A 15,000-nucleotide genomic window follows, 5' to 3' on the forward strand; every position below is an offset into this window, starting at 1 on the left:
CCTAGGCTATCACACCCACCAACAGCAAATTTCTGTATATTAAAGGGCTACATATTGTCAATTTAAATGATCTGCTTTTAGTCTTACTCATTTATTCATGTTTTACTGTGACAGATTAAACATGGAAAATCATCAATTTAAATGATCTGCTTTTAGTTTTACTCATTTATTCATGTTTTACTGTGTCAGATTAAACATGGAAAATCATCAATTTAAATGATCTGCTTTTAGTTTTACTCATTTATTCATGTTTTACTGTGCCAGATTAAACATGGAAAATCATCCAAAACATCGGTGCAGCGTGTGCAACAAGACTTTCACTGAAAAGTCCAACCTGACGAGGCATCTGAAGATCCATGCCGTGGCCAGGGAGACCTTTGACTGTGATGTCTGCAGGAAGAGCTTTACCACCAAGTCATCGCTGGTCAGCCATCAGCAGCAACACCAGTACCCCAACATCGTGTTGTACCGGCAAGGAGAGGCCAGGCTGCAGTGTACAGGGGCAGCAAAGTCTGTGGCAGAGGCCCCCAGCACCGCTGTTGACACTACATGGCTGGATCCCCAGACAGCAGAGGCGGCTGCCAAGAGGTCCGGGGGTGAGCTGTGGAAAGGTCAGCTGGTCATCGTGTTCGGGAAGTACACCGGTCAGACCTTCAGGTGGCTTCTGGAAAACGATGTCGGCTGGCTGGTGTGGTTGCTGTTCCAGTACTGCCAGCAGGGAGAGCAGAACAAGCTGCTGAAGTGGCAGAAGGAGCGACTGCTTGAGTACGCCAGAGAGTTCCCTCCTGTCACATGGCACCTTGATAGGAGGTTGAAGGTAAGATAAAGTCAGTTACCTTTTAGACCTGAGTAATCGATGTTCAGCAGTAACCAGTATTAGTAAAAGTATTCATTTATGAGATTATTCTCTGGTTGTGTTCTGTTTTTTCTGCAGAAAGTGCAAATGAAGAAAGAGCGGGCTCCTCCGACCGTCTCCGACCTCTCTCAGCAGGACCCCAGCTACGCCAGCGATGCAGAGTTGTTGGCTGCTGCAGGTATAGTAGTATTATGCTGAAATGAACATGAAATTACTATGTAGTATGCTGTGGAGCTGCTCGGACTTGTGTTTGTGCCACGAGAAATTCATCAGTGTGTCTCGAGCAATGCAGTTGATACATTTTTGTGCCGTTCTCCTCTTCAGAGAGTGTCCTGGACGAGTCCGAGGCGTCGGTCAGCACGCAGCTGACAACCTGGGGAGACCTCGCCAGCTCCGTGTGCCAGGACGACAGGCCAGGGCCCTCGTCCCTCCGACAGACCTCGGAACCCGGTGGCGTCGTGCTGGAGGGCTGGCAGAAGTTCTGGGAGCAGCCGCCTGAATCCGCCCAAGCCCTTGGTATAGCCCCCGCGAACATCAAGTGGCTGAAGACCAACGAGACCTACGGGCTGTTTGAGAGGGCGTCCAGGTACAAGAACGTCAGGGGAGAGATTTCCGAGAGGAAGCTCTTTAAGGAGAAGATGGAGTTCCACCCGCCCCCACCTCCTATGGCCGTCAAGGGAGCTGTGCCCAACATGCTCTCCTTCTTCACCACCCCTGCCTTCTTCTGGCGCCCGGTCGGCGTGATGAAGGCGTTGATCCGCTGCCCCAACACCAACTGCCCCGCACCGCCAGGAGCGTACCTGGAGAAGAAAGGCTTCGGCAGCTACGCCAGGCAAGTGTGTGGCATGAAGTTCAACTACACCCTGTTGACAGAGAAGCTTACGTGCCCACATTGTCGAAAGATGAGGCAGACCGTGAGCCAGGCACACGGTGATGCGGACGACAGTGAAGATGAGGGGGCAGACGCACACAGTGCCCAACAGTACACGTGGCTGGCACACAGTCCCAAGATTCTGATGAACCTCGCCCCAGCCATCAGAAGCATGTTCCCTGCCATACTGTGTGGGAAGCGTGCTGTGGACAGAGGTGTGGTCACCCTGCTCAGTGACCGACTCAACGCTGTCTCAATGAGCAAGGTGCAGAGGCTGCTGCAGCAGGGCCACGACGAGTGGTACGTGGAGCGGCGTGACCTGTACCAGACTCTGCTGTACGATGCCCACACAGCTGGATCCGCTTCATCTCAGGGGGGCATCCTGTCCTATGTGAGAGCAGCTGGCACTTACACCCCTCCCATTGCCCAGTCTCCCCTTCCGTCTGCTCGTCTCCTGAGGCGTGCTCACCTGATCATGGAGATCGAAAAGATGCCCGTCTACAGACACCAGATCCTCAGTGTGACTGGAGAAATCCTGTGCATTGATGGTACAAGAAAAGTATGTATAAAGTACTTGTCATTTATTAAAATCATATGGAACAGGCAGACTGTTAATAAACACCATGCAACAAATGTTCTGCTCCTTTCTTTTCTTAGGTCCTCAAGAAGATATATGGTGATGGCCAGGGTACCATGCAGTACGTCACCAGTGTACTGAACGAGTGGGGCCAGTTCTTGACGACAGTGGTGGTGGCAGCTGAGTCAGAGGGGTGCTACGCGCGCATGGCGAAAGGTCTCATTGCCCGGTTTCGACGTGCCAATGCTCCTGCACCGAAAGTAATTTATGCAGACAACAACTGCTGTCGGTAAGTTTAATAACAATTCCTTTGAAACCTATAAGAAAATTAATCAACGTGACGTACAAAACAGTAACACACATGTACAAAATGTTGATATCATTTCAGTGACAGCGGTTCCTCCTTTCTGGAGAGTCTGTTTGCTGACTGGGTACAGCAGGGTGCTGTGGTCAGACTGGACATCCGACACTGGCTACATCGCTGGGATGCTGTTGTGATCAAACAGAGCCATGCCAAGTACGGGTTGTTCATGAGTGCCTTGGCTGGTGCGGTGCTCGCCTACAACAAGACGGACATGATGCTCCTGGTCCAGGCTGTCAGGAGTGGCAACGGAGAGCTGTACGGCAGGTATTCCGACGAGGAGATGATAGCCTTCCTCAAACCTCACCAGGTCAGATCGTATGTGAGGCGCATCACCCGTGGGGTTGTGGTAAGTGTGACATTGATCCACATATGTAATTTTTGAATAAGAAGCAATCTTGCTTATTTTCTGTCAATTTTGGATTCAACTGTACTGGAAATAAATGCAAGATCATTAGGAGTAGCAACACTTTCCAATTATTGTGATGTGATTTAACACTCAAAGCTGAGAATATACAGTCATGGAAAAAAATATTAGACTATTTTTTTCTTCAATTTTTGTTCATTTTAATGTCTGGTACAACTAAAGGTACAATTGTTTGGACGAATATAATGATGACAACAAAAATAGCTCACAAGAGATTAATTTAATTTTATGTATATGTTATAGGAGTCTGCTTTGGTGATTGAGGCCATCATTGCCGAGTTCGGGGGACCAGCAGGCCTGGACATTGATGGAATCCCCCTGTTCAAGTCAACAGAGGCAGTTGATGCTCACTGGGCAACTGCAAGCAAGCATCTCGGCTGCATGCAGGTGGGTTGATGTCTTTTCACTTATCATGTGTTATTATAAAACCACTCACACTTGTGGACACCAGTTTGAATAAGGAACTTGAATTTGTTGTGTTTTACAGGATCCCCCTGGCATACAGCTGTATGTGTCTGTGAAGGTTGTGGTGCTGAATGGTGTTCGGCTCAACAAGTACAGGTGCCGGAGAGGCAGTAACTCTTTGGAGGGGTTGCACGCACACCTTTACAATGCCATACCTTCACAGAGATGTGGGATTATGCCGTTCCAAGTGAGTAATTGAAAATAAACACTTCAATATGGCGTAGTTTCAATGATGCATTTTATTTCACAGCTTTAGTCATCACTTCCAAGCCTATACAATACCAGTCAAAATGGTCATGTGTTTCAGGCATACCTGATGGCCTTTGCTGTGCAGTGGAACAACCGCATGGCATCACTCCGGGTTGCTGGCGGTCAGGGTCGGCAGACGTCATGCATGGACGCGCGGCAGATCCAGCGCATCAATCAGCAGGCTGAGCTTCTGTTCGGCAAGGAGCACGTCCTGGAGCCCAACTTTGCTGCTCCACTGCCCGTCCCTGATGCGTACGAGCACCCAGATGAGGAGGAGCTCCTTGGCGTGGAGTATGCCGTGTGCCAGTCTACCAGCTTCACTGCTAAAAATTTCTATGTGCAGAAAGGTACAGCATTTAATCACACATTAAATTGTACACATGAAGCAAGGTTATACTTACTTATCCATAGTTTTTCATGCAAATTCTAGCAATGACTGACACGAAGGGGAAACCCAGGAATAGGACTCGGATGCAGAGTAGTTGAGAAAAAACAAGGTCTTTATTGTGTCCAAGAAAAACGGAGCAACAGGTAACAAAAGGCGCCTCTAAAAACGAGGGAGATACTAAGAAAAATACCAAAACTTAACTGAGGAGATCTTTAGGCAAAAAGGGGCAAAAGGCCAACAAAAAATCACTCTTAACGAGGGCTAAGGAAAGGTAACAATTTAACAAGACTATGACTGTGGCAATACTGTGGTTCAGAGCTAGTGGTGCGGACAAAAGACATGACACACTGGCACAGGACAAAGGGGAGACACAGACTATAAGCACATGAGGGTAATGGGGAACAGGTGGACACAATCAGGGAATCAGGGAAGACAATCAGACTGGAGACACATGAGGAAGGGCAAGTGACCTGAAACGAGAGGAGAGTTACTTTTCAAAATAAAACAGGAATTGACAAGACAGAGACAGGACAAAAACGCAACTTGACAAAACACTCACCGCGGTGTGACAGTACCCCCCCCTCTAGGGCCGACACCTGACGGCCCAGGCTGTTCAGGGTGTTCTTTATAAAAGTCTCGAATGAGGTCAGGGTCCATGATGAACCTGGCTGGGACCCACTGTCGTTCCTCTGGGCCATACCCCTCCCAGTCCACAAGGAACTGCCTGCCCCGACCTCGATTGCGCACTGCCAGCAGCTTCTTTACGGCATAAACAGGCCCCCCTTCGACCATTCGGGGAGACGGGGGTGGCTTGGTTGCCGGCACCATGACGCTCTCCTTGACAGGCTTAATCTTGCTGACATGGAAGGTGGGATGTACTCTGAGGGACCGGGGCAGACGGAGGCGCACGGCTGCTGGATTGATGATTTTAGAGATGGGGAATGGACCAACAAAGCGTGGAGCCAGTTTGCGGGACTCCACCTGCAACGGCAGCTCCTTGGCAGCGAGCCACACCCGCTGGCCAGGTTGATAGGCAGGAGCCGGTCTCCTCCTGCGATCTGCTGCTCTCTTAACTCTGTCCCCTTGACGGATTAGTGTCTGGCGGGCTGCTGCCCAGATGCGGCGGCAGCGGCGGACTAGGGCATGGGCGGAGGGCACCGACACTTCAGGCTCAGACTCAGAAAAGACAGGGGGTTGGTAACCAAACACACAATTGAAGGGGGACATACCGGTGGCAGAGGTGGGAAGGGAATTGTGGGCGTACTCGACCCATGTCAGGTGTTGACTCCAAGACGCTGGATTCTGTGCCACCAGGCACCGGAGGCCGGTTTCCAGCTGCTGATTGAGGCGCTCCGTCTGGCCGTTAGCCTCTGGATGGTACCCCGAGGTGAGGCTAACAGTAGCTCCAATTAACTTGCAGAACTCCCTCCAGAACCGTGAGATAAATTGGGGCCCCCGATCTGACACAATGTCCTGAGGGAATCCGTGGATCCTAAACACATTGTTCATCATACACTCAGCGGTTTCTTTAGCAGACGGCAGTTTAGGCAAAGCTATGAAATGTGCCATCTTAGAGAATCTGTCCACTACGGTTAAGACCGTAGTGTTACCTCTGGAGATCGGGAGCCCCGTGACAAAATCCATGGAGATCTCCGCCCACGGCCGGGACGGGATGGGGAGAGGCTGCAGCAAGCCTGCGCGGGCTCTGGAGGAGTTCTTATTCCTGGCACAGACTGGACACGCCTCAACGTACTCCTGGACCTCCGGCTCCATGGACGGCCACCAGAACCGCTGTGCGATGGCGAACATGGTCCGACGTACACCCGGATGGCAGGTGAGCAGAGACGAGTGAGCCCAGTGAATCACCTGTGGGCGCAGATTAACAGGAACAAACAGACGATTTTCGGGGCACCCACTAGGTGGAGGGGTCTCACCATTCGCCTGCTTCACCTCGGCTTCTATGGGCCAGGTAACCGCTCCAACCACATGGTTAAGTGGAAGGATGGGGTCAGGTTCCGTGGCAACGGGCTCGGGGCTGAAAAGACGGGACAGGGCATCAGGCTTAGTGTTCTTTGACCCCGGTCTGTAAGATAGGGAAAATTGAAAACGGTTAAAGAACAATGACCAGCGGGCTTGTCGAGAATTCAACCGTTTGGCCTTTCTTATGTACTGCAGGTTTTTATGGTCTGTCCAAACCAGGAACGGGTGTTGTGCCCCCTCCAGCCAGTGCCGCCACTCCTCCAGCGCCACCTTCACTGCCAGCAGCTCCCGATTTCCCACATCGTAGTTTCGCTCCGCTGCCGTCAGGCGTCGTGACAGGAAGGCACAGGGGTGGAGCTTGTTGTCCGACTCGGCTCGTTGGGACAGAACACCCCCGATCCCCTCATTGGAAGCATCAACTTCCACCACGAACTGGCGAGAGGGGTCGGGGAGTGTGAGGATGGGTGCTGTAGTGAACCGCCGCTTAAGCTCTCGGAAGGCTGCGTCCGCGTCGGCGGACCAGCGGAACGGCACCTGTGGAGAAGTGAGAGCATGGAGAGGAGCCGCTGTCGCGCTGAAGCCTCTGATAAACCGCCTGTAAAAGTTGGCAAATCCTAAGAATTGCTGCACTTTCTTGCGGCTATCTGGTGTGGGCCACTCAGCCACAGCGCTAACTTTTGCCGGGTCCATCTGAACCCTTCCAGGAGCTATGATAAAGCCCAGGAAGGAGATGGTATCGGCGTGAAATTCGCTCTTTTCGGCCTTTACAAACAACTTATTCTCAAGGAGACGTTGCAGAACAAGTTTGACGTGTCTCTTGTGAGTCTCCACGTCGGGAGAGTAAATCAGGATGTCATCTAAGTAGACATATACAAAGTGATCTAGAAAAAAAAAAAAACACATCATTTATCATGGACTGAAATACTGCTGGAGCGTTTGTGAGGCCGAACGGCATGACTAAATACTCATAGTGTCCTGAAGGTGTGTTGAAACCAGTCTTCCACTCATCCCCTTCCCGAATGCGAACGAGGTGATATGCATTACGCAGGTCTAATTTGGTGAATATCTGCGCCTGTTGAAGTTGGTCGAATACTGAAGTCATGAGGGGAAGGGGATATCTATTCTTTACTGTGATCTCGTTGAGGGGGCTATAGTCAATGCAGGGGCGGAGGGTCCCATCCTTTTTCTTTACAAAAAAGAACCCAGCCCCGGCTGGAGACGAGGATGGTCGAATCAGGCCTGCTTTCAATGAGGTCTCAATGTAGTCTTTCATGGCCTGCCTTTCAGGCCCAGAAACCGAATAAAGCCGGCCCTTGGGAATGGTGGAGCCCGGCAGGAGCTCGATGGGGCAGTCATAGGGGCGATGTGGTGGAAGAGCTGTGGCCTTACTTTTACAAAAAACCTCCGCGAGGTGGTGATAACAGCTTGGTACTGTGGTCAGGTCGATGGTCTCTGGGTCTATGGCAGAGTTAACAGAAACATTGTTCAGAGTGAGAGTTTCATTCTGGGGCCGGCAACAGATTTTACAACCCTCCCCCCACCCAATAATGTCCCCGGTCTGCCAATCAATGCGCGGGTTGTGGCGCACCAGCCACGGGAGCCCGAGGATGAGAGAGTGCTGAGGTGAGTTAATCAGGTAAAGTCTAATGTGCTCCTCATGATCAGCGATGTGAATGTGTACTGGTTCAGAAATATGTGTAATGTCAAATAGTGCGCGCCCGTTGAGCGCGCTCGCCTTAATAGGCTTACTCAGCGGCTCTACCTGGAGCCCCAGTCTCTGAGCAAACCCCCAGTCAATCAAGCTCCCATCCGCCCCCGAGTCAATCAAAACACCCTGCTCAATGTCCTTGCCAAGGTGCGTAATCGTTACGGTTGTTAACTTTCGTGGGATGGGGGTGACGGCTGTGAAATGACTCACCACCAAGGTCGCTTTCACGGGGCAGGCGGCGATGAGGTGGCCCTGTGTGCCACAGTAAAAGCACCTGCCTTCCTGGGATCGCCGCTGCCGCTCCTCCCGAGAAAGCCGGGACCTTCCCAGCTGCATAGGTTCCCCCTCCAGCTCAGCAGAAGGGCGAGGAAGTGGCTCGGGAGGAGATCGACGTGGCGCCGTGCGCCAAGGAGCCGCGGAGGGATCTGGCATAGCGGCTGGCACCAACCTGGACCCGCGCCGCTGCTTCCTCTCCTGCAGCCGGTTATCCGTGCGGACGGCGAGAGCGATGAGGGAGTCGAGGTCCGGAGGAAGGTCCAGCGGAACCAGAAGATCCTGGATAGGATCTGCGAGCCCTTTCAAAAAAACGTCGTACAAGGCAGCGGCGTTCCACCCGCTCTCCGTAGCCAGGGTGCGGAAGCGGATGGCATAATCACAAACTGAATCAGCTCCCTGCTTCAGCCTGCAGAGTTCCCGAGCCCTCTCTCGATCTGTCGCCACCGGGTCAAAGACGAGTCTGAGAGCTTCGGTGAATCTCTTATGTGACGTACACACCTCGGAGTCTCTGGCCCACTCCGCGGTGGCCCACTCCCGGGCCCTTCCCGTGAGGTGAGACATCATGAAGGCAACTCTGGATCTCTCCGTGGGAAAATCATGGGGTGAGTGTTCATAATGCATTTCGCATTCTGTGATGAAGGACCTACTTAGTCCGAGGTCCCCCGAGTATCGCTCCGGAGGAGCCAGCCTGGTGCATGCGCCAAAGCGCGTAGATGAGGGAGAGGGCTCCGGAGACGCTGCGGGCGGTTCAGGCGCTGCTGTCGGGTTCTTGGCGAGGATGAGGAGAAGCTGCTCCACCTGGGAGCCGAGGAGACCAACCTTGGACATCACGGTGGCCTTAAACTCCTCTTGGCTGAACGCGAGTCCTCTGAGTCCTTGGCCAAGGCTGGCCACCTGCTCCTCCTGCTGCGTGAGTTTGGACGCCTGGGAGCGCAGCGCCGCGCTCAGCTGGTCCTGCTCTGCCGAGTCCATGCTGGCCAGTGTGTACTGACACGAAGGGGAAACCCAGGAATAGGACTCGGATGCAGAGTAGTTGAGAAAAAACAAGGTCTTTATTGTGTCCAAGAAAAACGGAGCAACAGGTAACAAAAGGCGCCTCTAAAAACGAGGGAGATACTAAGAAAAATACCAAAACTTAACTGAGGAGATCTTTAGGCAAAAAGGGGCAAAAGGCCAACAAAAAATCACTCTTAACGAGGGCTAAGGAAAGGTAACAATTTAACAAGACTATGACTGTGGCAATACTGTGGTTCAGAGCTAGTGGTGCGGACAAAAGACATGACACACTGGCACAGGACAAAGGGGAGACACAGACTATAAGCACATGAGGGTAATGGGGAACAGGTGGACACAATCAGGGAATCAGGGAAGACAATCAGACTGGAGACACATGAGGAAGGGCAAGTGACCTGAAACGAGAGGAGAGTTACTTTTCAAAATAAAACAGGAATTGACAAGACAGAGACAGGACAAAAACGCAACTTGACAAAACACTCACCGCGGTGTGACAATGACAACAAACATGGTATAAAATTAACCTTTAACACCATGAAGCAAAGAAACATAATATTGCATAATACACATGCATAATATTGAATGAAGTGGTTGTTACGCAGACACATTTGTGATCAGTGCAATTTCATATTTGCAGTTGAGGAAGAGCAGTCTCGTGAGGAGGAGGAGGAGGAGGAGTCTGAGGAGTCGGCTGAGACAGATGAAGATGAACGGATGGCAGATGAGGGTCTTGGCATGTCTGCAGAGTCAGAGGAGGATCCTATTGACAGCTTCTGCAGGAACCATGCCATCCTCACCAAGGCAGAACAGGTGGAGGAGGAGGACAGCCCCGCTCTGCAAGATGTGCTCATGACCCAGGGACATCTGCATCTGCCAGGAATAGAAGAAGTGGAGGCACTGGCCTTGCTGCTCCTAGAACTGGTAGACGACAGCGACCGCCACCTAGTGCCAGCTGACCTGAGGCAGAAGATCATCACCGCCGCCAGCTCTCTTCACGAGCACGACAAGACCGCCGCCAGATTTGTTAAAAAATATGAGTCCAGGTGGGGCTACACCCTGTTTGGCCGGTGTCTTGGGGCTGACACCCACGAGACCAGAGCAGCTCAGAAAACAAAGTTTGGCTGGATGAGGTTCCCTCAGGCGGCACAGGTGACAGAGGACAGCCGTCTGCTCTACCTCCTCATCAAGATGCTCAAAAACCGACCGCCGTGCAGTCAACTCTCCTCCCCCAGTAAAGTCGTGGCTTCTATTAAGGGGCAGTATAAAAGGATTGCAGACCGACTAAGAGACGATGCCATCCTGTGCGGCCTCGCCATTCCTCTGCCCAATGTGAATGCGAAATCCATCTCCACCTTTATTGTGAGGGAGGAGAAAAAGGCCAACTACGGGGCAACAGTAATGCCCAGAGTGACACCACACAAGAAAGTGTTGTCAGACACACCGCTTCCAGAAGCTCCTGTGCTGCCAACATCCTTGCCTCCACCAGATCGGCCTGAAGTGCAGTACCAGCACCTTCATCACCTTGCTGGGAAAAGGCAGGGTGAGAAGCGGAGGTAAGTTGTAATGAGCACTTCATTCCTCCTGTTGGAAGGACTACTTGTGTAGACTGTGAAAATCAAAAAGCACTTATGGCATATCAATACTCATCATCACGTTTGTTTTATATTTCCAGGTTAGCTTTTGAAGAGCCAGAACCGGCCCCTGTGAACCGGCCCATTCCGCCAAACCCCGCGAACCGGCCCATTCAGCCAAAGCCTGCTGCGTCTGCCCATATTCCACCCGCTGTGTCGGCAGCTGCACCTCTACTCCTGGTTCTTCCTGCACAGCCACAAGCTCCCTCCATCAAACTTCTGGGGCCATCAGGCAGTCAGGGCTTTGTACCTGTGGCACAGCCCCCTGCACCAACCACCAAGCAACTCATGCCCAACAAGTCCTTGCGGCCATGTGGGGCTTGCCAAGTGCCTCAGTGTGGTGGGCAGCGGAAAAGGTACACACCTTCAAAGGACAAAGCAGCTGGAAGCAACCAGAAGATATTTACCTATTGCCCGGCAACTAGGAAATCCACTACCTCTGGGTTTGAAGATGTTTGTTATGATAATTTTGAACACTTCAAAAGTGTGGTGGATATAGCATTAGAAAAAAGGAAAAGCAATTAGAAAAATAACTGTTACTTACCTGTGTGGTGTGATCTCCTGTCTCCTGTGATAATGTAAATAAAAGATTTTTGTGTGTTTTTATACTTGTCTGGCCTTTGCATATTTGTTTTGCGAATAATATTTGGTAATCTATGAATAACATTTTAAGGGATAAAGTAGATAAAATATTTTGTAGCACATCATTGTAATTTGTCTATTCGAGGTTCAACTTCGTAGTTTGCCTTTTATTGTTATTTCCTCTTACTACAGTCATGGGAAAAAATATTAGCCCACCGATTTAACTTCAATTTCTTGTTAATTTTAATGCCTGGTATAACTCAAGGTACAATTGTTTTGACAAATAGAATGACAACAAGAATAGCTCACAAGAGTTTAATTGAAGAGCTGATATCGAGCCATTTTCCATGGTTTTCTTGATAATAACCAAATCATTATCCAGAAAACCATGGAAAATGGCTCGATATCAGCTCTTAAATTAAACTCTTATGAGCTGTTTTTCTTGTTATCATTATATTTGTCCAAACAAATGTACCTTGAGTTATACCAGGCATTAAAATTAACAAGAAATTGAAGAAAACAAGGGTGGTCTAATTTTCTCCCATGACTGTATATTAACCCTATAAAGCCAAGTGTATCATATTAGATACAGTAATTTTTGAGACCTCTACATCATCAAAAACCTGATGTATACATGTGTTGAAGATAAACAAACTGAGCAACAAATTGCACAAAAATATCAGATGTAGCAAAAATGATATGCAGGTTCCACGAGTGGATCAGTTATTGCTGCATTAAAAAACTTAATATCAGCTGATGTATGATGTTGTGTTATATGGAAAAAATATGTATTTTGCATGTATGAGGAAAAAGGAAAAGTCAAAGTCTTAATAGGTTAAAAATGTTAGGTTTTATATTTTTTTGTTCAAGAAAAACAATCTGTGAGCAACAAATTGCACAAAAAGACCTGATGTATCAAATATGATACAAATTAGAATTCATATATGCAATTTATTTATTTTTTTAAATTCGTCAGCAGAAAAAAGACTAACACTTTGCAGAACAAAGACTAACATTTGTTTACAAAACATGCTGGTCGATTTCTTCCAGGAAGTTCCGCCTTCTTGATCCGCTCATTCGCCAGTTTTAATGCATACAACGGCACGTCATGCCACCTGGTTGCTTGCTGCCGAAACCAGGCCTTGCCCTGACCTACTAACAAACTTGTTAGCACAAACATTTTTTCCTTGTTATGACTTACAGAGATTCTCACACGGGATTTTCATTCGGCCTTCTGTGGTCTCCCCTCTCCAGACACACATACACACACACACACACACTCACTCACAAATGCACATACACACACAGCAAAAACTGTGCATCAATATATCTGGATGTCATTCTTTGTGATTTATAGAATCTTAATCAGTTTAAGCAAATGGAATATATGTAATTAAAGTAATCATAGTTTTCTACATCAATATTAACACACAAACACAATCAATGTATCAAAATCATATTACCTGATTAATATAAATGCATAGAGATAGACATTATCAAGATTTAGTGAATTACGTATGCATAGTGACCTGTGATGACAGCTGGGAGAAAAATCACAAAGAGGAAAAAGAGAAGAAGACAGTAACATTTCATTTTCAACAAGTATAATATTCAAATTATTCTAACAATTCCCTCTTTTGGCCTAACATTCATTAGGCCAACTCAAACAAAATTATGAATAGTAGCAATATTAGAGAGCAGGAAAGCATGCATTTCAGAGTGGATAATGTCATTTAATATGGGGAAAGGGTTTTACCTTCGATGACCAAGGAGATGAGGCAGACACAGACAGAACAGATACGAGAAATACACATAACACACAACACCACTATGCTTGTGTCATCAATATGTCAATTTCTGTACATAATATAGTAATATTACCACCGTCCACTCTCCCCCTCGGCTCCAGGTGACACAGAACAGAGAGCACTATAAAGAGAGATAGCAGAGCCAAACAGAACAACACAGCCGTATCCAAAACAATCTTTCTGTACCCATTTATCAAAAAAATTTTGCAGTATATAATGTCAAAAACAATTGATTATATGAATATGATTTTTTCATGAATGTATGATTCTCACAGCTCTTTTTTAACCTAATATGGACTTGCCCACTGTGGTTCTGTCCACTTCCTGTTGATGACCTTCAGCCACACACACACTCTCGGAGGGTCTTGCACCCTGCCAGAGCTTTTCTCTGTCTGGAGCTGTCATGTCTCCTGGACCTGTGTGGACAGCTTCCAGTGCAGTTAATGTACAGCAAAAGGACACACGGCAACTGTGGTAAATCCAGGGGCACCCCCCTTTCACCCACAGTGGCTGGTCCTTTAAAACATTTACTGTAGACTAGTGACGCACACTCAGTGGAAATGAAACCAAAATAAAACACAAAATATCTCAGTACACTGATACTGAATCAGTATCGAAGAATAAATTGCAAGAAATGTTGGGGCAAGAATATAAATTCAGGCAGATTGTGAGTCAAACATCCCAAAAAAAAATGCTTTTAGCCTTTTCAAAAATCTATTATCAAATAACTTTGACCAATGGGGTAAAATAGACTGCATTTAAAACGGCTGCAATTTGCTATATAAATATTATATATATATTTGCAATACAATGAATGGACTAAATTTACACATGCTCTCTATGCATCTGAAACTGTGTGTCTCTAAAAGTTAAACCTGTTGCTGCAACATGCAGAGACAACACATTACATGGTGAAAACAGCTGACAGGACTTCTTACAATATGTAACTTTTTTTTAAGGCATTTTATAGAGGAGGTATTTAGAGTGAAGGGGGGAGACAAAGGGGAAAACATGCGGGGAAACGCTCAGAGCCGGGTTCGAACCCGCGCTCGAACCCGGCTTGCGAAAGAGCTCCAAGCCGGGTTCGAACCCGGGCTGCCCGCTTGCAAAAGAGCTCCGAGCCGGGTTCGAGTCCGGGACGCCGCAAGTATGTAACATTTTAAGTGAACATGATTGTGGAGTGTCAATGTTTATTGGCTGCAATCTGCATATTTGTTTTGCTGAAACAAGATGGCAATGCAATGTTTCACTTTCCCCCATTTTTAAAATACTTTCAGTCATCCCTTCCATTAGCTGACGCCTAGTTTATTAATGATGGGCTGCATAAAAGGTAAGAGCATATCTCACACATCATAACTTGGGTGGCAAGCTGTCAGAAATTATATGGTTTCCATGATAGAATTAGAATAGTTCAGGCCTTTGGAACTCATGGGCCATTCCCAGGCGGTCTCCCATCCAAGTACTGACCAGGCCCTACCCTGCTTAGCTTCCGAGATCAGATGAGATCGGGCGTGATCAGGGTGGTATGGCCGTAAGCCATGACTGAGTGCATTAGCTGCGCTTTTAAAGCTGTCCTTGCTGAGGCTGCTCCTGCCGTCGTCATGGAAACGTGAAAAAACTTACAGCACCTGGTATTCCCAGGCGGTCTCCCATCCAAGTACTGACCAGGCCCTACCCTGCTTAGCTTCCGAGATCAGACGAGATCGGGCGTGATCAGGGTGGTATGGCCGTAAGCCATGACTGAGTGCATTAGCTGCGCTTTTAAAGCTGTCCTTGCTGAGGCTGCTCCTGCCGTCGTCATGGAAAC

General features: G+C 48.6%; 1 protein-coding gene, 1 non-coding gene and 1 pseudogene across 2 annotated transcripts; 1 reads left to right on the top strand and 2 right to left on the bottom strand.

Annotated features, from left to right (window-relative positions):
• The first annotated feature begins 271 nt into the window (after positions 1 to 271).
• On the top strand, positions 272 to 4,292 carry LOC131962582 (uncharacterized). Its single transcript, XM_059327529.1, has 9 exons — positions 272 to 817; positions 935 to 1,034; positions 1,181 to 2,286; positions 2,385 to 2,593; positions 2,693 to 3,014; positions 3,336 to 3,479; positions 3,580 to 3,744; positions 3,865 to 4,153; positions 4,237 to 4,292. Exons 1-9 carry the CDS (start codon positions 272 to 274, stop codon positions 4,290 to 4,292), a joined length of 2,937 nt encoding a protein of 978 aa, XP_059183512.1.
• A 10,315-nt stretch (positions 4,293 to 14,607) lies between these two features.
• Positions 14,608 to 14,730, bottom strand: LOC131967455 (5S ribosomal RNA; annotated as a pseudogene).
• Positions 14,731 to 14,809: 79 nt separating this feature from the next.
• Positions 14,810 to 14,928, bottom strand: LOC131963648 (5S ribosomal RNA). Its single transcript, XR_009390457.1, has one exon. It is a non-coding gene; the product is annotated as a 5S ribosomal RNA (ribosomal RNA).
• Between the last annotated feature and the right edge of the window lie 72 nt (positions 14,929 to 15,000).

Source organism: Centropristis striata, chromosome 24 (assembly GCF_030273125.1).
Source record: "Centropristis striata isolate RG_2023a ecotype Rhode Island chromosome 24, C.striata_1.0, whole genome shotgun sequence".
Classification (NCBI taxonomy): Eukaryota; Metazoa; Chordata; class Actinopteri; order Perciformes; family Serranidae; genus Centropristis; species Centropristis striata.